The sequence below is a fragment of the Salvelinus sp. IW2-2015 genome, unplaced genomic scaffold (assembly GCF_002910315.2).
Source record: "Salvelinus sp. IW2-2015 unplaced genomic scaffold, ASM291031v2 Un_scaffold1778, whole genome shotgun sequence".
NCBI lineage: Eukaryota > Metazoa > Chordata > Actinopteri > Salmoniformes > Salmonidae > Salvelinus > Salvelinus sp. IW2-2015.
Genome location: NW_019943154.1, coordinates 123717 through 149471, shown reverse-complemented (window position 1 = coordinate 149471; position 25755 = coordinate 123717). Strand labels below are relative to the sequence as shown.

At 44.1% G+C, this 25755-nt stretch overlaps 1 protein-coding gene across 1 annotated transcript in view; it reads left to right on the top strand.

The window, feature by feature from the left end:
• Window positions 1-24112, top strand: part of b3galnt2 (beta-1,3-N-acetylgalactosaminyltransferase 2) — a 35607-nt gene extending 11495 nt beyond the window's left edge. Inside the window, exons 2-10 of the mRNA XM_024139365.2 lie at window positions 9695-9830; window positions 11788-11888; window positions 18058-18257; window positions 19626-19721; window positions 19818-19928; window positions 20219-20297; window positions 21341-21524; window positions 23130-23255; window positions 23934-24112. Coding sequence (XP_023995133.1) covers window positions 9695-9830; window positions 11788-11888; window positions 18058-18257; window positions 19626-19721; window positions 19818-19928; window positions 20219-20297; window positions 21341-21524; window positions 23130-23255; window positions 23934-24096 — 1196 coding nt within the window. The 3' untranslated portion in view covers window positions 24097-24112. The remainder of the gene's footprint in view (window positions 1-9694; window positions 9831-11787; window positions 11889-18057; window positions 18258-19625; window positions 19722-19817; window positions 19929-20218; window positions 20298-21340; window positions 21525-23129; window positions 23256-23933) is intronic.
• The last annotated feature ends 1643 nt before the right edge of the window (window positions 24113-25755 follow it).

Genomic DNA, 25755 nt, shown 5'->3' with positions numbered 1-25755 from the left:
GTACCATGTTTTGATAGCCGGTTAACAAACATTCTCTCAATTGTACATTTTTTCCAAAATGTGCCTTGTCTCCCACATTTTGTTTTAACCAAATCTGAGTATGACATTAAAACATCTTCATTGTACAGATCACCTTTAGTATGAATTCCTTTCATTAGCCAACAGACCTCTCCTCTGTAAGACTGTGACAGAGTATCAACAGACCTCTCCCTGTAAGACTGTGACGGAGGTATCAACAGACCTCTCCCTGTAAGACTGTGACGGAGTATCAACAGACCTCTCCCCTGTAAGACTGTGACAGGAGTATCAACAGACCTCTCCCCTGTAAGACTGTTGACGGAGTATCAACAGACCTCTCCCCTGTAAGACTGTGTGACGGAGTATCAACAGACCTCTCCCCTGTAAGACTGTGTGACAGAGTATCAACAGACCTCTCCCCTGTAAGACTGTGACAGAGTATCAACAGACCTTCTCCCCTGTAAGACTTGTGACAGAGTATCAACAGACCTCTCCCCTGTAAGACTGTGACAGAGTATCATATCAACAGACCTCTCCCCTGTAAGACTGTGACAGAGTATCAACAGGGGTGAAAGGATAACTTTGTTCCCGTTCTATTGTTATCCAAGCCAGCATCCCTTTTACCCCAATGATTTAGCCATTTCAAATCATAAATGGTACAAGCTAACATCTGGTGAAGCCTCCTACATCCCTTGGTGAGCACATCTTCATATMAATCCAGTTTTTTTTCTTTCTTTCCCACAAAGTATTTAGTTAATTTGTCATATTGTTTAAAATACCGATCTGGAAAATTCATAGGTGATATTATTAAATTGATGGACCACAGCCATTTTAATCACGTTGATCTTTCCCCATAAAAGTAAAAAAATATATTTTCCCTTTTTTTATTTTATTATTATTTTGTTTTTTATTGGTCTTAATCTTGACTAGTGGTGGCACAAAAAAATGTCACCTCCAAATTTGAGCTCAACTTAATACCCAAATATTTCATCCCAGTATAAACCTATTTGAAATGAAATGGGGTAACGGTTCCAGAGTAACATTTGGCATTGCGTCCGAATTATTCAAATTKATTTTGTAGCCTGACAAACTACGATATGATTCAATACAAGTAAGTAATGGTGGTACAGACTGAAGAGGATCAGAGCGCAGCAGTAGAATATTGTCTGCATGCATAAGCAGCTTGTGTTCTGTTCTTCCTCTGGATCTGTGCTCATCATTGTTGCAAGAGGCACTAAAACTGGTAAATAGGAGAGGGGAGAGGGAGCAACCCTGCCTTGTGCCTCTAGAAAGACAAAAAAAGGAGATATTTCCATTCGTAAGTTCTGTTGCTTTAGGATTGGAATAGAGGACCCCTATCCATTTTCAAAAGTCAGGTCCAAAAGCAAATTTTTCTAGGGTTCTTAAGAGAAGCCCACTCTACCCTATCAAATGCCTTCTCAGCGGCCTCCCGGGTGGCGCAGTGGTCTAAGGCACTGCTTCACAGTGCTAGCTGTGCCACCAGGGATTCTGGAATCGAGCCCAGGCTCTGTTGCAGCCGGCCGCGACCGGGAGGCCCATGGGGCGGCGCACAATTGGCCCAGCGTCGTCCGGGTTAGGGAGGGTTTGGCTGGCAGGGATATCCTTGTCTCATCGCGCACTAGCGACTCCTGTGGCGGGCCGGGTGCAGTGCACGCTGACACGGTCGCCAGGTGTACAGTGTTTCCTCCGACACATTGGTGCGGCTGGCTTCCGGGTTGGATGTACATTGTGTCAAGAAGCAGTGGGGTTGGGTTGTGTTTCGGAGGACGCATGGCTCTCGACCTTCGCCTTCCGTCCGTACGGGAGTTGCAGCGAAGAGACAAGACTACCTACCACTTGGATATCACGAAATTGGGGAGAAAAGGGGAAAAAAAAAAAAATGCCTTCTCAGCATCTAAGGAGACCGCAGCGGTAGGAACTATATTTGAGTGGTTTAACCACKTGAGATGTAAGAGCCTCCTCATATCTTCTTTTTCTTAATAAATCCTACTTGGTCACTATGTATGATATTAGGTAGTGCCTTCTCTAAGCGCATCGRAAGAGTCTTACAATCCACATTCAGGAGGCTGATGCCTCTAAAATCCCCAGGTTCTGTAGTATCTCCTGTTTAGGAATCRGCGATATTAAAGGTGTCCGGAGCCAGTTTTAAATGCCTCCTGGTAAACCACTATCAATACAGGTACAAGGATGTCAATATACTTTTTATAATATTCTACAGGAAGGCCGTCCAGATCTGGTGATTTCCCTGCTTTCATAGATAAAATGGCTTCTCTAACCTCCCCTTCTGTTATAGTACAGTCCAGGTCCTCTACCTGGCTATCTGATAATCTAGATAATTATATACCAGACAAAGTATCCATGTCMTTGGGGCTCGCTGAACAGGAGGATGTATGTATGTACATCTTTATGAAAACGTTGAAACACACTTTCTCTTTGGATGAGGTCACCGGAACTGTCTTCTTAATTGCTGGAATTATATTTGTTATTCTAAGTGTTCCTCATTCTTAGTTGTCTTGCTAGTAGCCTGCCTGTCTTCTCACCTCTCTCATAAAAACTGGTTCTAGAGTCCTAAAAAGTGAATTTTCTGCCTTTTTGTATACTTCTCCGGGATATGTGGGACGCTAACGTCCCACTTGGCCAAAAGCCAGTAAAAATGCAGAGTGCAAATTACTATAAAAATCCAAACTTTCATGAAATCACACATTTAAGATACCACATTAAAGCTACACTTGTTGTGAATCCAGCCAACATGTCAAAATCAAATAGGCTTTTCGGCGAAAGCAAACGATGGTGTTTATTGAGGATAGCACCATAGTAAACAAAAGAGAGAACATTTCAACCCTGCAGGCGGACACAAAACGCAGAAATAAAAATATAATCATGCCTTACCTTTGACGAGCTTCTGTTGTTGGCACGCCAATATGTCCATGAACATCACAAATGGTTCCTTTTGTTCAATTTATTCCGTCGATATAATGTCCATTTTATTTGGCGCTTTTGATCCAGAAAAACACCGGTTCCAACTTGTGTAACGTGACTACAAATTATTCAAAAGTTACCTGTAAACTTTGCCAAAACATTTCAAACTACTTTTGTAATACAACTTAGTTTTTTAACGTAAAATCGATAATATGAAGACTGGATGATCTGTGTTCAATACAGGATTAACAAACTGTAGCTAGCTTTCTGGTCACGCGCCTCTATCTAACAGTACACTTCAAGTTACCCTCGTTCTGGATGGCCATACTTTTCTATCTATAACACAAAGGAAAACCTCAACCAATTTCTAAAGACTGTTGCATCCAGTGGAAGCGGTAGGAGACTGCAAGAAGGTCAATTAGAATCTGGATCCCAATGAAAATCCAATTGCAATGAGTGACCTCAACAAAAAAAAAAAAAAAAATGGGGATGAGTAGCCTGGCAGTTGAATTTGGGTATGCTTTTCATCAAACGTGAAAATGCTGCCGCCCTATCCTAGAGAAGTAACTTAGGCAAGTCCATTCAGAACAACTCTTATTTACAATGACGGCCAACCCGACGAAGCTGGCCAATTGTGCACGCCCTATGGGACTCCCAATCACGGCCATATGTGATTCGCCTGGATTCGAACCAGGGACTGTGGTGACGCCTCTTGCCTGAGATGCGAGTGCCTTAGACCGCTGCGGGCACTCAGGAGCCCACGTTAGACATTTCGTGTAACTGAAATTTTCATTTGCAGTCATTTTGAAATGTGCTCTCTGTGAAATGTCAATGTCCTTTTCCAAGATGCGCTTCTAGTCTGTTTTACTCTTTCAGTCAGCTGATCTCTCTTTTTTGGACGCATGTGCAATTATTTTCCCTCCGTATTACATCTTTTAGAGGTTTCCCATACTTTGGAAATATGAGATGTCTAAGATCATCCTGTTAGTGACTGGCTAAATATCTCATCTAGTAAGCATGGTGTTGAGTCTAAATCTACCTTCCTCTGCTAGTGACTGGCTAAATATCTCATCTAGTAATAGTGTGGTGTTGAGTCTAATCTACCCCCCTTCCTCTGTTAGTGACTGCTAAATTATTCTCTGTAAATAGTGTGGTGTTGAGTCTAAATCTACCCTTCCTCTGCTAGTGACTGGCTAAATATCTCATCTAGTAAGCGTGGTGTTGAGTCTAAATCTACCCTTCCTCTGCTAGTGACTGGCTAAATATCTCATCTAGTAACAGCATGGTGTTGAGTCTAAATCTACCTTCCTCTGCTAGTGACTGGCTAAATATCTCATCTAGTAATAGCATGGTGTTGAGTCTAAATCTACCCTTCCTCTGCTAGTGACTGGCTAAATATCTCATCTAGTAAAGCATGGTGTTGAGTCTAAATCTACCCTTCCTCTGCTAGTGACTGGCTAAATATCTCATCTAGTAACAGCATGGTGTTGAGTCTAAATCTACCCTTCCTCTGTTAGTGACTGGCTAAATATCTCATCTAGTAACAGCTGGTGTTGAGTCTAAATCTACCCTTCCTCTGCTAGTGACTGGCTAAATATCTCATCTAGTAACAGCATGGTGTTGAGTCTAAATCTACCCTTCCTCTGCTAGTGACTGGCTAAATATCTCATCTAGTAAAGCATGGTGTTGAGTAAAATCTACCCTTCCTCTGCTAGTGACTGGCTAAATATCTCATCTAGTAAAGCATGGTGTTGAGTCTAAATCTACCTTCCTCTGCTAGTGCCTGGCTAAATATCATCAGTAACAGCATGGTGTTGAGTCTAATATCTACTCCTCCTCTGCTAGTGACTGGCTAATATTCATCTAGTAACAGCATGGTGTTGAGTCTAAATCTACCCTTCTCTATGCTAGTGACTGGCTAAATATCTCTCAGTAACAGCATGGTGTTGAGTCTAAATCTACCCTTCCCTGCTAGTGACTGGTGCTATAATATCTCATCTAGTAAAGCATGGTTTTGAGTCTAAATCTACCCTTCCTCTGCTAGTGACTGGCTAAATTCTATCTAGTAACAGCATGGTGTTGAGTCTAAATCTACCTTTACTCTCTAGTGACTGGCTAAATATTCATCGTATAAGATGGTGTGTGAGTCTAAATCTACCCTTCCTCTGCTAGTGACTGGCTAAATATCTCCTTGTAAAAGCGTGGTGTTGAGTCTAAATCTACCTTTCCTCACATTTTCAGAGTTTATATCAACATAGAGTTACATGTTGAGGGCAATGGGCCCAGTCTGGCAATCAATCACATTATTAACCATGAAATTAGATATCGAGAAATCTATTCTGGAGTTTTTTATGACCGTGGGAGAGAATATACTTTTGTTCTATCATTAGGATGGCCTAATCTCTATATGTCTTTAAGGCCCATATCTTTACATTTACATKTATCAATCATATTGTCCATCACTTGGTTAAAGTCTCCATTTAAGGACAATCTGCCCCTTCATATTTACCAGTATAACGTTGACCTCGTGACAAAAAAATCAGGGTCCTTATGTTGCGTAACACTACCTTAATCCCATGTATAAGAGCTTCAATGCAGATTAGCCTGCCAGGCTCATCAGATTAACTTCAACAAGACTTAATTTAGTAATCAGAATAAACACCCCCATTTTGTTTTGGAATTAAATCAGCTATGATACACTTCTGCAACCTCCTTTTAAATGTCAGTGCCTCTGTATCTGTAAAATGTTTATTTTTATTTAACATTTTATTTATTTCATCTTTATTTAACCAGGTTAGTTGAGAACAAGTTCTCATTTACAACTTGTGACCTGGCCAAGATAAAGCGAAGCAGTTCGACTCAAACAACACAGAGTTACACATAAACAAACGTACAGTCAATAACACAATAGAAACATCTATGTACAGTGTGTGCAAATGTAGGGAGGTAAGGCAATAAATAGACCATAGAGGTGAAATAATGACAATTTAGCAATGTGATTCCTGTATGAACACAATATCCGCCTGTTTTGATTTTAAATGTGTCAATCTTTTCCCTCTTCACTTGGTTACCACAAAACTTTATATTCCAAGAGATTATGTTTACATAACCATTATCCATATTTGCTCTGAGTAGTTAGTTACAGCCTGTGATCATGAAGTATCCCATTTAACAGGTGACAACTCTAATGAACATCATTATATAACCTTGAGTAGTTACAGCCTGTGAAGTATCCCATTTAACAGGTGACAACTCTAATAAACATCATATATAAACCATGATTAGTTACAGCCTGTGATCATGAAGTATCCCATTTTTAACAGGTGACAACTCTAATAAACATCATATATAATGTCCCAGTATATGCTCCAGCTGTACAATAAAACAGTGAAGTAAATGTAGAAAAACAAAGCAACTAGGAACGTAACGTTGCTTCTCGACGAGTCAATCATCACAGAACGGTCTTTTTGATGCTGCGGAAGATAACCTGCAGTGTCGACTCAAAATTCCTTCTGGTTCGTGAAAGGCTACATGAGAAACACTCCCCAGAGTCCCACAAACACACGGGCTACCTTCATGTTGTATAGTAAACGGCATACAATTCGACTTGTATTTTACCATGTCTCATCTTCGTTATCTAGGCTTAAACGCCTTGCTCTAGCAAGAATCTCTCTGCCTCCACCTTGTCCTTGAACATACTTTTCTTTCCCTTCCCAAGTAAAGAGCAGGGTGGGAATGCCAGCGTAGCCTGACGTTCTTCTCGTGTCGTTGTTTCTTCGCCGTTTCTTCTTCTTCCTCTTCCTCTTCATTGCCAGTTCCTTGGACAGGCCCGGGGGGAAAAAGATAGCCGGCGGCCTTCCCACTGAACGCCACCCTTTTCTTCCGCTGCTTTATGTACCTCGACCCGGGCTGTAGATCGTAGGAATTGAATGACAACCGTTCTCGTGTCCATTCTCATTCAGGCATGGGTAAGCTGTGATGGGTTCGTTCAATTTCGAATTCGTGCCTGTCGCCAAATCCTTCTGTGATGATTTTCTGCTCACACGAGATTAGTCATAAATCTTCAATGTTCCAAACTGAGAATTACTTTGTCTTCAGAAATGCAATGGAATGCAAGCTAACTATCTCACGTGAAGGCGCGTGGTCAGCTCATGCCACTCTGCCAGACCACTGACTCATTCCCCCCTCCTTTATAGTAGAAGCATCAAACAAGGTTCTAAAGACTGTTGACATCTAATGGAAGCCTTAGGAAGTGCAATATGATCCCATTTCCACTATRTTGGATAGGCAAAGAGTTGAAACACTACAAACCTCAGATTTCCCACTTCCTGGTTGGATTTTTGTCTCAGATTTTTGCCTGCCATGAGTTCTGTTATACTCAGACATCATTCAAACAGTTTTAGAAACTTCAGAGTGTTTTCCATCCAAATCTACTAATTATATGCATATTCTAGCTTTTAGGACTGAGTAGCAGGCAGTTTACTCTGGGCACCTTTTTATCCAAGCTACTCAATACTGCCCCCCTGTCCCAAAGAAGTTAAGGACTGGCAGATGGGTGTGGCCCACTCACTCACCTTGACCGGCTCCAGTACTTTGTTCTTAACTAGTGTCCAAGTCAGCCTCGACTTTTGGTCTGATAGCATAAGGTACTTTCAGAAACTTTGGTTTGCTGTCAGGCTTAATGCCAAGCTTCACTGTTATATATTTCCTGCTCTCCATGAAATACTCCTCCATGTTTCTTTAAGATGGCGGGTAGGCCTGTGTTTCCATGTGTCTTTGTACTCCCTGATGACCAGTCATGTTATTTGATCCACCCACGAACGTCCCTGTAGTGATGGATAGTCTCCTTTCACAACGTACTGGCGGCTTTTCACTTTGTCTATTGATCTGAACTGTGACCTCAGTGATGCCTCTCACACCAGCAGATGAACCTGTGTCAAGTCTTTAACACAATGTGTGCTGGCTGAAGTGGAAGGTGTTCCCGTGTCATTTTGTAGACTGTGTCTAACGCGATACAGCTGCCCCTGTGTCAGTCTCCATACACACTGGTTGCCACTTTAACAAGCGAGGGAAATAGTAGCCGTACAGACCCCAGCAACAGTATATTCACTTCCTCATCACCTCAACATGTCTTACTTTTGTTGGAATGTTTCTTGTTTTTCTCTGTGCGCTTTTTGTTTCTGCTCGTTCATTGTGGCCCTTTTTTTTACCACAGGCTGGACTATCCGCGTCCTTACACCGGCGCGTCCTTACACCGGCGCGTCCTTAGACCGGCGCGACCTTAGACCGGCGCGACCTTAGACCGGCACGACCTTAGACCGGCACGTCAGCCTGATGTCCCGCTTTGCCATGTCCCTTGATTTCCCAGATTTTCTGTTGCAACTCTGAAGTTTTTCCCTCATGAACTCAACTGAGTCTCTTTTATCATCTAGTTCCGTAGACGTATTGATTTTCAATGGCCCTTGTCAAGGTCAGATTACTTTCAGTCAATAGTCTCTTTTTTTTTTTTGTGTAGCTTCATTCCATAGCCCACATACTAGTCTGTCTCCTAATGGTGTCATTTTAGAACAACGTTAAACTCCGTGCTCTGGTAGTTAACGCAGCGGCAAATATTGTCACTGATTCTCCCTCTTTCCGATGTTCTTCTGTGGAACCTTTCAACGATAACCAGTGGTTTCGGTGAACAGTGTCCTCTTCAGTATTTCCACAAWATCTCCATATGTCTTATTACCAGGCCTGTGTGGCTGTAGCAGGCTGCGTAGTAAATTAATTGTCTGTAGCCCTATAACACTCAAATGTAGGCACCATTTTTGTCCTCATCTATGTCATTTGCAAGAACAAAAATATTCAAACCATTCTGTATATGAACTCTTCTACTCAACGCTTTTCATCATACTGTCCAATGTTTACAACAATCCCGGACATTTTTTGTTTCTTAAATGGCTCCTGATTTGTCATTTCACTTCAATATTGTCCTCAAACACGGCAAGATTTTCCTCTGTCCATGTGATCTTCATTCACTTCACTGACATTTCATCAAGTTCGCTCATTTAACAGTTTTTTTTAATTCCCAAGTTTGTTTAATCGTTGTTTTCCTGCTTTGATGTCCGTCTCGGATCATTTTCTTCCACCTGTGACGATGCTAACTCTCTTAACTAGCTTGATTATGTATTTACCTCTGTTAGCAATACACTGCGCTAACGTTAGCCTAGAGACTATACCACGGAAAACCAACTTCTTCCGGACAGAATTGTTCCAGTAGGTTCAGACTTACTCGTCGCCAATCTTTTGTTACGTCTCATGGGTTTCATAACCACGTCTTTATAACAATTAAATCATGTTGAGGCAGGAATCAGTTCAACCATTTCCCAGTTAGCAACGAGCAATCGGCATGCAGGCGGCCCTCCAGTGATAATGGTTCCCCGTCAGAAGACTTGCTCGGTGGCRTTGCTGGCGGGGAGCCAGCTTTTAAGTCCAATTTGCCCCATTTTTAGAGTTGCAAATCGATCCATTAGAGATGCAAATCTCGTCATAAGCGGCAAACTCTCCTCTCCCGCTGGTGGTAGGACTTCATAGCCACCTGCTTTAGGAATTTATTTTCCAGATTTTGAACATAATGTAGACTAGGTGAAGTTTTTTAAATGGACAGTCTATACATGGTTCACATTTTACATCAACCCCCCCCCCCCCTTTTCCCTTTCCCATGCATTTACCTGTATGGTGGTGATTTTAACAGATGAGGACTCGGCAGCATCTCCCTGTGGTGAGGTGCTGGTGGGGGTGTTGTCTGCCAGACATCACTATGATCTCAGACAGGCTATAAGACAGACGTGGTTGGGATACCTCCGGGACCAGACACACTACCGACACAGGTATGGATCAGAGACACACACTACATTGGTCCAAGTGGGGATATTTGGTCAAAGTAGTCCACTAATATAAGTGATAGGGTCCCATTTGGGACACAGACATAATTATGTATGTATGTATGTATGTATGAATGATACAGAGGGAGTGATATGTCCTTTCAACAGCCCATAGTAACCATGGTAACCGAAGAGAAGTGCCTTGGGAAATGACTGACTGCGTCTGAAATGGCTCCCTATATAGTGCACTACTTTAGACCAGAGCCCTATTCCCTATATAGTGCACTACTTTAGGCACCATATTCCCTACATAGGGTCTCTGGCCAAAAGTAGTGCACTCGCAGTGCATTCAGAAAGTATTCAGACCCCTTGATTTTTTCCCCACGTTACAGCCTTATTCTAAAATGGTTTAAATAAAATGTTATCAATCTACACACAATACCCCATAATGACAAAGCAAAAACACGTTTTTAGACATTTTGGCAAATGTATTATAAATAAAAACCGATACCTTAYGTATTCAGACACTTTGCTATGAGACTCGAAATTGAGCTCAGGTGCATCCTGTTTCCATTGATKATCCTTGAGATGTTTCTACAACTTGATTGGAGTCCACCTGTGGTAAATTCAATTGATTGGACATGATTTGGAAAGGCACACACCTGTCCATATAAGGTCCCACAGTTGACAGTGCATGTCAGAGCAGAAACCAAGCCATGAGGTCGAAGTACTATCCGTAGAGCTCGGAGACAGGATTGTGTCGAGGCACAGATCTGGGGAAGCATTCAGCATTCAATGTCCCCAAGAACATAGTGGCCTCCATCATTCTTTAATGGAAGACGTTTGGAACCACCAAGACTCTTCCTAGAGCTGGCCGCCCGACCAAACTGAGGGGGGGGGGGACATTGGTCAGGGAGGTGACCAGGAACCCGATGGTCACTCTGACAGAGCTCCAGAGTTCCTCTGTGGAGATGGGAGAACCTTCCAGAAGGACAACCATCTCTGCAGCACCCCACCAATTAGGTATTTATGGTAGAGTAGCCAGACGGAAGCCACTCCTCAGTAAAAGGCACATGACAGCCTGCTTTGAATTTGCCAAAAGGCACCTAAAGGACCCTCAGACCATGAGAAACAAGATTCTCTGGTCTGACGAAACCAAGATTGAACTCTTTGGCCTGAATGCCAAGCATCACGTCTGGAGGAAACCTGGCACAATCCCCACGGTGAAGCATGGTGGTGGCAGCATCATGCTGTTGGGATGTTTTTCAGTGGCAGGAACTGGGAGACTAGTCAGGATTGAGGGAAAGATGAATGGAGCAAAATACAGAGAGATCCTTGATGAAAACCTTAACTAGAGCTTTCAGGACCTCAAACTGGGGTCAAGGTTCACCTTCCYACAGGACAATGACCTTAAGCGCACAGCCAAGACAACGCAGGAGTGCCTTCAGGACAAGTCTCTGAATGTCCTTGAGTGGCCCAGCCAGAGCCCGGACTTGAACCCGATCGAACATCTCTGGAGAGACCTGAAAATAGCTGTGCAGCGACYCTCCCCATCCAACCTGACAGCTTGAYAGGATCTGCAGAGAAGAATGGGAGYAACTCCCCAAATACAGGTGTGCCAAGCTTGTWGCATCATACCCAAGAAGACTCGGCTGTAATCTTGGCCAAAAGTGCTTCAACAAAGTACTGAGTAAAGGGTCTGAATACTTATGTAAATGTGATATTTCGTTATTTATTTGATACGTTTCCCAAAATGTAATTTATGGGCTGTTGTGTGTAGGTTGAGATTTTTATTGCCTTTATCAATTTTAGAATAAGGCTGTAAGAGAGTGTCAAGGGGTCTGAATACTTCCTGAATGCACTGTACCATTTGTAACCCTGTAACTCATCAGAGGTGCTAGAATAAGTGGAGAGATGTCTGTTTTATATGATGTTATTTTGTTGTGGTGGTGTTGTGTTTCAGGGTGCAGGTGAAGTTTATCATTGGGAAACATGGTTGTCCCATTCCAGAAGAGGACAGAGAAGATCCCTACTCATGCTCCCTCATGAACCTCACAGACCCAGGTAGGACCTGCAGACCCCCCCCCCCCAGGTAGGACCTCGCAGACCCCCCCCCCCAGGTAGGACCTCGCAGACCCCCCAGGTAGGACCTTGCAGACCCCCCAGTAGGCCTCCAACAACACTCCCCCCCCCCCCCCTCCCAGGTAGGACCTCGCAGACCCCCCCCCCCCCCCAGGTAGGACCTCGCAAGACCCCCCCCCAGGTAGGACCTCGCAGATCCCCCCCCCAAGGTAAAGACCTCAGACCCCCCCCCAAGGTAAGACCTACATCCGTACAGCACAGCTTTTAGCTACACCAGTACAGTAGATGACAAAACAGCTTGGAGTAATGTGTTATAGAAACAGAGCAAAGGATGTCAGTCTGTCTAACCAGGTTTCCATCCACAGTATGTGAGTAAAGAATCTTACCGTATAAAAACATCACTACAGCTGAGATGGAAACAGGATGTTTCGTTACCATTACGTAAATGCTGACGGATAACTTGTTCGTTTGACATGGTGGGATCTTTTTGTGCAAGAAATGACGGTGGAAATGTCTTTAAGCGCAAATATTGATTATAATAAACATCACATGGCAGTAAACTTGGAGTCACGTGATGATCTGTTGTGTGGTCGTCCCACTAGGACTCAGGAAACCATGCAGTTTATTAAATACTGATGAACTTCACGGGGGTGAAAGGTCACGGTGATGATCTTGATGTCCTTTATCAATATCTGGGTCTTATTCTGGTGACATGATGCTCGACTGCCGTTGGACAATATTCCTTCTCTCGTCTTATATAATGATCATCATGTAGACTAGCCTACCCACACTTATCCGAGAGCTGTCAAGCCCAAAGTAGGCAAAATAAAGGGTTAAAAATGCAATGGAAAAACTATTTTATTCGTAAGTGAAAAAAGATAATTGTGCATATTGTCTTATCCTGTTTTTAAATATATATATTCGCATAAATGTCACCAAATTGGATGGAAACCTTGTCGTGTTCTAGAAACCGAAACAGATGTCATTAACTGTGCTAGAATTGGGATATGAATGAAGGAAAGCAGTGTGTTCACTGAGCCACAGCTCAAGGACACTGGTAGCTCTCTGCTTTCACACCCTCAGGAACCAACGAAGGCCACAGCGCCCATCATCATCACATTGGTAACCTGTTTCCTATGTAGTGTGCACTACTTTTGACGGGGCCCATAGGGAATAGGGTGCACTACTTTTGACCGGGGGCCCATAGGGAATAGGGTGCACTACTTTTGACCGGGGGCCCATAGGGAATAGGGTGCACTACTTTTGACCAGGGGCCCATAGGGTGCCGTTTGAGAAACACCCTCCGTCTTTACTCTCCAGCAACAGAATCAAACTAAATGGTTTGTTTTGTTTGTACTAAATATGGGAATTAAAAAGTTTCATAAGGGTTGAGTCTTCATGTTAAAAAGGTAGTTATTTCCAGACAGCAGTCCCCCACCCGTTTAACGAGGCAAGTCGGTTCAGAACAAAATGTTATTTACAATGACGGACCTACTCCGGGCCAAACGCGGACCTACTCCGGGCCAAACGCGGACCTACTCCGGGCCAATTGTGCGCCACCCTATGGGACTCCCAATCACGGCCGGATGTGATACAGCCTGGATTCGAACCAGGGACTGTAGTGACACCTCTTACACTGAGATGAGGCGAGAGAGGGGAATGCTAGGAAAGAGAGAGGGAAACGAAGAGAAGGCTAGCGAGAGAAAGGGAGGGGAGACTGGGAGAGCAGACTGCTTATCTCTGCTTGATTGAGCTTGCCTGTCTTAATGGACTAATAGAATATTGGAGAAACTGAACCCCACCCAGCTGGCTTAGACAGGCTAGAACGAACTGCAAAAATATTTAGAAAGATTTCAAATGGCATTTACAATCCAGATCAGAGACGCCCCAAAAAGAAGTAGAGGTTCTTCTCGTCAATCCCATTTCAATCAAATGTATTTATAAAGCCCATTTTACATCAGCTGATGTCTCAAAGTGCTGTACAGAAACCCAGCCTCAAACTCCAAACGACAAGCAATGCAGGTGTAGAAGCACGGTGGCTAGGAAAAACTCCTTAGAAAGGCCCGAACCTAGGAAGAAACCTAGAGCGGAACCAGGCTATGAGGGGTGGCCAGTCCTCTCCCCTAACTCCTAAACCTAACCCCTAACCCTAATTCTAAACCTAACCTTCAAGCCTAAAATGGCCTTCTTACAAGTGAGGACTGGCTAAATGTCCTGCCTTCTCTGAARTTAGTTTGCTGTTCTAGTTGGGACTTCTGGTACAGACAGTTGTCTGTGAGCTGATTTGTGAAGTGTTGTATTGCTTATGTTTTTGCAGTWATTTTTTTTAACCTTATTGGAAGGAGTTACTCAGGGATACATGTTTAATATCACATAAACATAATTTTTCTTGCCTTTTGAATTACCTGGATTTCTGCATAAAATGGAAATAAAATTTGACCTGATCTTCATCTAGGTCACAACAATAGACAATCAGTCTGCTTAAACTAATAACACAAACAATTATACGTTTTCATGTCTTTATTGAACACACTGTGTAAATATTCACAGTGCAGGGTGGGAAAAGTATGTGAACCCTTGGATTTAATAACTGGTTGACCCTCACTTTGGCAGCAATAACCTCAACCAAACGTTTTCTGTAGTTGTGGATCAGACCAGCACAATGGTCAGGAGGAATTTTGGACCCTTCCTCTTTACAAAACTGTTTCAGTTCAGCAATATTCTTGGGATGTCTGGTGGGAACTGCTCTCTTGAGGTCATGCCACAGCATCTCAATCGGGTTGAGGTCAGGACTCTGACTGGGCCACTCCAGAAGGTGTTTTCTTTTGTCAAAGCCATTCTGTTGTTGATTTACTTCTGTGTTTTGGGTCGTTGTCCTGTTGCATCACCCAACTGCTGTTGAGCTTTAATTGTCGGACAGATAGCCTAACATTCTCCTGTAAAATGTCTTGATAAACTTGGGAATTCATTTATCCGTCGAAACAACATAGCAAGCTGTCCAGGCCCTGAGCAGCAAAGCAGCCCCAAACCATGATGTTCCCTCCACCATGCTTTACAGTTGGGATGAGGTTTTGATGTTGGTGTGCTGTGCCTTTTTTTTTCTCCACACGTAGAGTTGTGTGTTCCTTCCTTCCAAACAACTCAACTGTAGTTTCATCTGTKCACAGAATATTGTGCCAGTAGCGCTGTGGAACATCCTGGTGCTCTTTTACGAACTTCAGAAATGCATCAATGTTTTTTTTGCACAGCAGTGGCTTCTTCCGTGGTGTCCTCCCATGAACACCATTCCTGTTTAGTGTTTTACGTATCGTAGACTCYTCAACAGATGTTAGCATGTTCCAGAGATTTCTGTAAGTCTTRAGCTMACACTCTAGGATTCTGATTAACCTCATTTTGCATTCTGTGCTGTGCTGTTGAAGTCATCTTTGCAGGACGGCCAGCAACAGGGCTGAACTTTCTCCATTTATAGACAATTTGTCTTACCATGGACTGATGAACATCAAGGCTTTTAGAGATACTTTTGTAACCCTTTCCAGCTTTATGCAAGTTAACAATTCTTAATCTTGGGTCTTCTGAGATCTCTTTTGAGGCAGGCAAGGCTTCTTGTGAATAGCAAACTCACATTTTGTGAGTATTTTTTWATTTTTTTWATTATAGGGCAGGGCACCTCTAACCAACATCTCCCATCTCATTGATTGGACTCCAGGTTAGCTGACTCCTGATTCCAATTAGCTTTTGGAGAAGTCATTAGTCTCGGTTCACATACTTTTTCCCAACCTACACTGTGAATGTTTAAATAATGTATTCAATATAGACAACACACAAATTATATTTTTCTTATTAGTTTAAGCACACTGTGTGTCTTGTTGTGACTCAGATGAAGATCAGATCAAATTTGATGACCAATTTATGCCGCGATCCAGGTAATTCCAAAGCGTTCACATAGTGTTTGTTGCCACTATAACACGTCGAATGTCACGGAAACGGAACACGTCGAATGTCACAAACGGAACACGTCGAATGTCACGGAAACGGAACACGTCGAATGTCACGGAAACGGAACACGTCGAATGTCACGGAAACGGAACACGTCGAATGTCACGGAAACGGAACACGTCGAATGTCACGGAAACGTCGAATGTCACGGAACACGTCGAATGTCACGGAACACGTTGAATGTCACGGAAACGGAACATCTCTGTCAGATAAAGGTTCTTGATTCTTCTATCGTCTACTACTAAAGTTAAAAAGCATTGGATTGGTGTGGGAAATGGTTGCACCAGTCTAGGTGCTCATCCTTTTAAATCCAAGTCACAGTAGGATTGATTTATAATATAAACCAAACCTCTAGATGTAGGATCTTAATATAAACCAGTTTGCTACAGGAAATTTGAATTATTATGAGGAATATAATGAATAGACATTTACAGAGCATTCGGAAAGTATTCAGACCCCTTTCCTTTTTCCACATTATGTTACAGCCTTATTCTAAAATGGATTAAATGAAATGTTTTCAATCTACACACAATACCCCATAATATGTAATAAGATGTTTATTTGCACAAGTATTCAGACCCTTTGCTAAGAAACTTGAAAATGGGCTCCAGTGCAACTTGTATCTATTAGTCATCCTTGAGATGTTTCTACAACTTGATTGGAGTCCACCTGTGGTAAARTCAATTGATTGGACATGATTTGGAAAGGCACAAACCTGTCTATATAAGGTCCCACAGTTGACAGTGCATGTCAGAGCCAAAACCAAGCCARGATGTCGAAGGGATTGTTCAGTAGAGCTCAGAGACAGGATTGTGTTGCTTATGTTTGCATAAAACAATATCCCATAATGACAAAGCAAAAACTGGTTTTTAGAAATGTAAACTGAAATATTCAATTTCCATAAGTATTCAGACCCTTTACTCAGTACTTTGTTGAAGCACCTTTGGCAGTGATTACAGCCTTAAGTCTTCTTGGGTATGACGCTACAAGCTCGGCACACCTGTATGTGGGGAGTTTCTCCCATTTCTTCTCTGCAGATCCTCTCAAGCTGTCAGGTTGGATGGGGAGCGTTGCTGCAGATATTTTCAGGTCTCTCCAGAGATGTTCGACCGGGTTCAAGTCCAGGCTCTGGCTGGGCCAGTCAAGGACATTCACTCCTGCATTGTCTTGGCGGTGTGCTTGGGGTCGTTTTCCTGTTGGAAGGTGAACCTTCGTCCCAGTCAAAGCTCCTGAGCGCTCTGGAGCAGGTTTTCATCAAGGATCTCTCTGTACTTTGCTTCGTTCATCTTTCCCTCGATCCTGACTAGTCTCCCAGTCCCTGCTGCTGAAAAACATCCCCACAGCATGATGCTGCCACCACCACCATGCTTCACCGTAGGGATGGTGCCAGGTTTCCTCCAGACTTGGCATTCAGGCCAAAGAGTTCAATCTTGGTTTCGTCAGACCAGAGAATCTTGTTTCTCATGGTCTGAAAGMCCTTTAGGTGCCTTTTGGCGAACTCCAAGCGGGCTGTCATGTTCCTTTTACTGAGGGGCTTCCGTCTGGCCACTCTACCATAAAGGCCTGATTGGTGGAGTGCTGCAGAGATGGTTGTTCTTCTGGAAGGTTCTCCCATCCCCACAGAGGAACTCTGGAGCTGTCAGTGACCATCGGTTTCTTGGTCACCTCCCTGACCAATGTCGTTTCGAGTCTCATAGCAAAGTGTCTGAATATAAGTGAGTGTCTGTAAATAAGGTATCCGTTTTTATATTTTTAATACATTTGCCTAAATGTGTTTTTACTATTGTGTGTAGATTGATGAGGAACATTATTGATTTAATCTATTTTAGAATAAGGCTTTAACGTAACAAAGTCAAGGGGTCTGAATACTTTCTGAATGCCCTGTACAATAACCTTGCTCCCCTTCAGTGTTTTTGGGTGTTGCGATGGGCCGTTCCTCATCTTCTCTGGGGGGAGTAGAGGAAATACTTAAGATTCATGCCGTCTCTCTCCCTCCGCTCTCGCTCTCTCTCTCGCTCCGTCTCTCCCTCCTCTGCCTCACATCTTTCCTCGCCTCCTTGGATCGTCACATCACTTCCCTCTGACGGCGAGGAGAGACAAGTCAAGAAGCTGAATAAAGCCTTGAAGATTCTCTCTGTTTCTGTCCCTCTCTCAGCTCCAGGGCAGGATAAGGAGATGGAGCTGGTGGAGGTGTCTGACCCGTCTGCTCTTGTCCCTGGGGAGGTCTCCTCTGTGGCCCTGGACTTCAAGGTCCTCCACCCCCTAGTCATCACCAGGTTTGGGGTGTTCCCTACTGGACCTCACATGGAGATAGAGGGGAATGTCACTGTCAGGCTGCTGCAGCTGGAACAACAGGTAATGTGGAGCCTAGCAGTAGAACCCAACAGTAGAAGGGTAGAACCCAACAGTAGAAGGGTAGAACCCAACAGTAGAAGGGTAGAACCCAACAGTAGAAGGGTAGAACCCAACAGTAGAAGGGTAGAACCCAACAGTAGAAGGGTAGAGCCCAACAGTAGAGCCCAACAGTAGAGCCCAACAGTAGAGCCCAACAGTAGAGCCCAACAGTAGAGCCCAACAGTAGAGCCCAACAGTAGAAGGGTAGAACCCAACAGTAGAACCCACCAGTAGAAGGGTAGAACCCAACAGMAGAACCCAACAGTAGAGCCCAGATCATGGAGAATGTCACCATCAGGCTGTGAGTGAAGTCATACTGTATAAATCATAATCACGACAGTTGTGATGGAAACAGGTAGTTTCGGTACAATTCTATAAATGCCGACAGACAATTTGTTCGTTCGACATGGTGGGGTCTTTTTGTGTCGTTGTAATGAATTATGTATTAGTTGCTAGCATTTCACCGTACTCTTTTTATTTCAACATTAAAATACTTTTCTGATTCACATTGTTACGTTTTCATTTGCCTTTTCTTACCTTCAGTGGGTTAAATGTTTATAGTGCACATGAACGTTCGCAACACTCACGACGTAGAAGTTCTGATTTTTTTTATTTATTTAGGACTATTTGTGTGCTGAGAACTTCTCCGTCTTGTCACCGAACACAGGCGCGTAGATGTACCTGGCCTGCGAGCCAGAATAGGTGTGGCCAAATGTTTCTAAGTGGCCATTTTGGGAAGTTCTGGTCAGTTCATGTTTGGTAACTCATTGGGAATGCTGTGTTTGAGCCTAAGAGACCCCACCTTTTGCCTTTATGGTGAGGACAGGTTTTCCACCAATAAGAGGCCTTTTCTTTTGATTGTTGATATTTTAAAGTCAGAAGTTAATATACTGTTATCACCAGCGCTGTGGAATGTTAGCACCTGTTGAACCGGCCTCCTTCTGAATCGTTGTCCTTGGGACTTCTATAAGGCCCCTGTTTTACAATTGGAAAGAATGTTTGTATTTCCCATTTGTGGGCGTTGTGGAGAATAATTTCTTATGACGTAGAATATCGACTCGGGAGTGTAGCTGTCCTCTGAGTTGAGGCTATCCGTCAGATAACGTATTGAACGGCAAATTCCTGTTCGCCTGCTGGTGGTAGGAATTTATAGAGATTAGGGAAAGCAAAAATGATCAAGCAGAGGAATATTTTTGTGTTCTGAGTAGTAGAACTGTAGACCAGTAGCAGTAAGGCTCTAGAAAGTAGAGTGTACTGGATACAGAAGGTGAATCTCCAATAATATTTTTTTGATTCCTCAACCACCTCCTGTGTGTGTGTGTGTGGCAGGAGGCAGTGGTGACAGCCTGCTTCAGCCCGGTCAGTCCTGGGACAAGTCAGAACGGTGTGTGGTACAAACCAGTGGAGTGGTTCATTCTGCCCAAGGTGAGGTCTATGTCACGGTAAAGTCTCTAAACAGAGAAGGGTAGAGTAATAGTGAATTGTCTGACTGTCATGTCCATATCTCTCTCTCCTGTCCAGGGCTTTGAGGGGACTCTGGTCTGGGAGAGTCCTGACGTAGCTGGTCTGACTACGGCCAACACATCCCGGGTGACGCTGAACAACGGCGGAGGAGTCCTCAAGTTTTCCTCTGTACCTAATAGCTTCCTGTTCTTTTTCACAGATATGCTACACTTTGTTTGTTCAATAGTCTTAAAATATGACAATCGCTAAATCTTAGCAATATTCCACAGTTAAATCTCCTGCAAATGTTCATGTGACACAAATGTATTGTCTCCAATCTTTCTCCTGTGTGTGTCCTCTCTCTCTGTCTCTCTCTGTCTCTCTCTGTCTCTCTCTGTGTCTCTCTGTGTCTCTGTGTCTCTCTGTGTCTCTCTGTGTCTCTCTGTGTCTCTGTCTCTCTCCTGTGTGTGATGTTACAGATTGATGAGGGAACGTTGCCTCACAGGAGTGCTCTGAGCTTCCCAGGATTGGCTGGAGGGTTCACCTTCAAAATTCATGGTGAGTCCGGTCCAATGGCATGTGACTTCAGAACCAAACAATATACCCGTTCATGGTCCTTGTGTTTTAGACCAATCAATATATGAGACATGGTGAGAAGGAGAAGAGTTCATGCATAAAAAATAAATAAACAGTGAGTGCTATGGGCCTTCGTCAAAAGTAGTGCACTATATAGGGAATAGGGTGTCATAGGGCTCTGGTCTAAAGTAGTGCACTATATCGGGAATAGGGTCCTGGTCTAAAGTAGTGTACTATATAGGGAATAGGGCTCTGGTCTAAAGTAGTGTACTACTTGCTCCCGTGTGGCTCAGTTGGTAGAGCATGGCGCTTGCAACGCCAGGGTTGTGGGTTCATTCCCCACGGGGGGACCAGGATGAATATGTATGAACTTTCCAATTTGTAAGTCGCTCTGGATAAGAGCGTCTGCTAAATGACTTAAATGTAAATGTACTATATAGGGAATAGGGCTCTGGTCTAAAGTAGGGCACTATATAGGGAATAGGGCTCTGGTCTATAGTAGTGCACTATATAGGGAATAGGGCTCTGGTCTAAAGTAGTGCATTATATAGGGAATAGGGCTCTGGTCTATAGTAGTGCACTATATAGGGAATAGGGCTCTGGTCTAAAGTAGTGCACTATATAGGGAATAGGGCCCTGGTCTAAGTAGTGCACTATATAGGGCTCTGTCTAAAAGTAGTGCACTATATAGGGCTCTGGTCTAAAGTAGTGCACCTATATAGGCTCTTGGTCTAAAGTAGTGCACTATATAGGAGAATAGCTCTGGTCTAAAGTAGTGCACTATATAGGGAATAGGGCTCTGGTCTAAAGTAGTGCACTACATAGGGAATAGGGCTCCATTTAGGACATATCCCTTCTCTCTTATCACCCAGGCTGCACCAGAACTCAATGTAGGATCTGCTTCTTCTATACTGGATCTATTTATTTTCTTTCTCTGTCTGTGTTCTATCCTCTCATTGGTTCTCCTCCTAGACATAGCCTGTCTGTCAGTATGTGTTCTATCCTCTCATTGGTTCTCCCCCTAGACATGGCCTCCCTGTGGGAGGTGCTGCATGGCCGCCAGGGGCGGCTCCAGAGCCATGGCACCAGACTGCAGGCGGAGGACAGGTCTCTGGAGCAGGAGGCTCTGCGATATGGAGACATGGTGTTTGTGGATGTAGTAGATACATACAGGAATGTGCCTTCTAAACTACTGCAGTTCTACAAGTGGTACGTACCCAGTATGACTGGTCTGACCTCGCAACTACACTGAGAGTCACGGTTTCTTTTTGTTAGCGTTGTTTTTGGTCTGCTACACCAGTAACATGGAAATGGACTCTTATAGTTTGGCTCTGCTGCTCGGGGCGGCTCGGGGCTTCTCAGGGATGCTCGGGGCTTCTCAGGGATGCTCGGGGCTTCTCAGGGATGCTCGGGGCTTCTCAGGGATGCTCGGGGCTACTGATGCTGTAGCCTGATGCTACAGGTGAAAACTGTTGTTCTGATTTTAAAGAATCAATAAAACTGGCTGAGTATCTGGAGCATCAGCATTTGTGGGTTCGATTACAGGCTCAAAATGGCCAGATTAGAAATAACTTTCTTCTGAAACTCGTCAGTCTATTGTTGTTCTGAGGAATGAAGGCTATTCCATGCGAGAAATTGGCAAGAAACTGAAGATCTCGAACAACGCGGTGTACTACTCCCTTTACAAAACAGCGCAAACTGGCTCTAACCAGAATAGAAAGAGGAGTGGGAGGCCCCCGTGCACAACTGTGCAAGAGGACAAGTACATTAGAGTGTCTAGTTTGAGAAACAGACGCCTTACAAGTCCTCAACTGGCAGATTCATTAAATATTACCCGCAGAACAACAGTCTCAACGTCAACAGTGAAGAGGCGACTCCGGGATGCTGGCCTTCTAGGCAGAGTTGCAAAGWAAAAGCCATATCTCAGACTGGCCAATAAAATATTAAGARGGGCAAAAGAACACAGACACTTGACAGAGGAAGATTGGAAAYAAGTGTTWTGGACAGACYAATCTAAGTTTGAGGTGTTCGGATCACAAAGAAGAACATTCGTGAGACGCAGTAAAAATTAAAAGATGCTGGAGGAGAGCTTGACGCCATCTGTCATGGTGGAGGCAATGTGATGGTCTGGGGGWGCTTTGGTGGTGGTGAAGTGGGAGATTTGTACAGGGTAAAATGGATCTTGAAGAAGGAAGGCTGTCACTCCATTTTGCAACYCCATACCCTGTGGACGGCGCTTAATTAGAGCCAATTTCCTCCTACAACAGGACAATGACCCAAAGCACAGCTCCAAACTATGCAATAACTATTTAGGGAAGAATCAGTCAGCTGGTATTCTGTCTATAAGGGAGTGGCCAGCACAGTCACCGGATCTCAACCCTATTGAGCTGTTGTGGGAGCAGCTTGACCGTGTGGTACGTAAGAAGTGCCCATCAAGCCAATCCAACTTGTGGGAGGTGCTTCAGGAAGCACGGGGTGAAATCTCAGATTATCTCAACAAATTGACACCTAGAACGCCAAAGGTCTGCAAGGCTGCAAATGCAGGATTCTTTGACGAAAGCAAAGTTTGAAGGACACAATAATTATTTATAACCTTGTCAACTTCTTGACTATATTTCCTATTAATTTTACAACTCATTTCATGTCTGTTTTCATGGAAAACAAGGACATTTCTAAGTGACCCCAAACTTTTGAATGGTAGTATAACTCTGTTGTCTGATAGGTGGGTTAATTCAGTATCTGTTGTCTGATAGGTGGGTTAATTCAGTATCTGTTGTCTGATAGGTGGGTTGATAACTCCCTGCTGTTTTATAGGTCGGTGGGAAACGCTGCGTTTGATCTGCTCCTGAAGACGGATGATGATTGTTATATTGACGTGGACAAGGTTTTAATGAAGATCGACCACAAGGGCTTGAAGAGACGCAACTTCTGGTGGGGGAAGTGAGTACTGTACAGATACAGTGTCTGGATACGGACGCAGTGTGGTAGACGGGGTGTCTGTTCCTAGATCAGCACTCCCCTGGTCCGTCCTGTAGTAGCTGAGTATATTTTGGGGAGGCAGGTAGCCTAGTGGTTAGAGCGTTGGGAGGCAGGTAGCCTAGTGGTTAGAGCGTTGGGCGGCAGGTAGCCTAGTGGTTAGAGCGTTGGGCGGCAGGTAGCCTAGTGGTTAGAGCGTTGGGCGCAGGTAGCTAGTGGTTAGAGCGTTCAGTTAGCCTAGTGGTTAGAGCGTTGGGCGGCAGGTAGCCTAGTGGTTAGAATTTTGGGAGGCAGGTAGGCCTAGTGGTTAGAGGGTTGGGCCAGTAACTGAAAGGTTGCTGGATGAATCCCCTAGCTGACAAGGTAAAAATGTGTTTGCCTCTGAACAAGGCAGTTAACCCCATCTTCCCCCGGTAGGCCGTCATGGTAAATAAGAATTTGTTCTTAACTGACTTGCCTAGTTTAAATGAGGGGAATACTGCTTACAGCCTAGACACAGTTCTCCAGACTCATTTCGCTCAGAGCAGCTCCTAGTTAGATAATTCATATTCAGTCTAATCATATGGAGGTAGTTTTGCCGAGTAAGATCTGATGCAGATGTTGGACTGCATTGAAGTTCTGTCTGATGTTTTTCATTTCCAGTTTCCGTCAGAGCTGGGCGGTGGACCGCATTGGGAGCTGGCAGGAGCTAGAATACGCCAGTCCAGCCTACCCGGCTTCGCCTGCGGCTCGGGGTAGTGGCCTCCCAGGGACCTCGTCCAATGGCTGGCCGGCAATGCAGAGCAACTCAAGGCCTACCAGGTAATGGACCACACGGCACCAAACACCAGATAAGCAATGCTGACGAAACCAACCGGCACCATTGGAGACTCATAATGTGTTACGTGTTGTTTCAGGGGGAGATGTGAGCATGGGGATCTGGATGGCCGCTGTTGGACCACAAGAAATACCAGGTAAGGAACAATACACGAGTATGAAAATACAGTAAGAGAACAGATGACCTAGTATAGTAGAAATACCAGGTAAAGAACCAGATGATAAACTATAGTAGAAACCAGGTAAAGAACCAGATGAACTAGTATAGTAGAAATACCAGGTAAAGAACCAGATGACACTAGTATAGTAGAAATACCAGGTAAAGAACCAGATGATGTATAGTAGAAATACCAGGTAGAACACTATAGGAGAATACCAGTAAAGAACACTATTAGTAGAAATACCAGGTAAGAACAGATGAAACTAGTATAGTAGAAATACCAGGTAAAAGAACGAGATGACACTAGTATAGTAGAAATACCAGGTAACGAACCAGATGAACATGTATAGTAGAAATACCGAGGTAAAAGACACAGATGACATAGGATAAGTGAATACAGGTAAAGAACCAGATGAACACTAGGATAGTAAAATACCAGGTACAGAACCAGATGACACTAGGATGTAGAATACAGGTAACGAACCGATGACACTAGATAGTAGAAATACCAGGTAAAGAACAGATGACACTAGTATGTAGAAATAACCAGGTAAGAACAGATGACACTAGTATAGTATAAATACCAGTAAAGAACATATATGGTAGCCTACCTGAAACAGTCACCCTACCACCAGCTCATGTTATTCACCTTGTTTGTTAACACCCAGTTAGCATTGATAGAGACTTCATAACGCCTAGTTGTGTGACTGTTGTCTGATGTTGTGGTGTTGTTCCTCTCCCAAGGATGCAGGCTGGCTGTGTTGAAAGGAGTGTTACCAGGACATGCTGTCTCACCACCAACACTCCCGAGGAGCTCGCTGCTCTGGGCTCGGAAGAGGCTGCGGGACCTGTGGATTCCCTGGGGACTACAGCTGACGGTTAGGCTAACAGTCTGGGACGGGTTGTTTGGCTAACAGTCTGGGCGGTTGTTGCTAACAGTCTGGGACGGTGTTGGCTAACATTCTGGGCCGGTTGTTGGCTAACATTCTGGACGTTTGTTGGCTAACAGTCTGGGGACGGTTGTTGGCTAACAGTCTGGGGACGGTTGTTGGCTAACAGTCTGGGGACGGTTGTTGGCTACAGTCTGGGGACGGTTGTTGGGCTGACACGTCTGGGACGGTTGTTGGCTAACAGTCTGGGGAACGGTTTGTTGGCTAACAGTCTGGGGACGTTGTTGGCTAGTCTGCGGGACGTTTGTTGGCTAACAGTCTGGGGACGTTGTTGGCTAACGTGGAGGTTGTTCTAACAGTCTGGGACGGTTGTTGGCTAACAGTCTGGTGACGGTTGTTGGCTAACAGTCTGGGGGACTGGTTGTGCCTAACAGTCTGGACGGTGTTGGCTAACAGTCTGGGGACGGTTGTTGGCTAACAGTCTGGGGACGGTTGTTGGCTAACAGTCTGGGGACGGTTGTTGGCTAACAGTCTGGGGACGGTTGTAACCTGTTCACTGCAAACGAGCCTTGTTGAAACACAACTCTAGGTATCATCG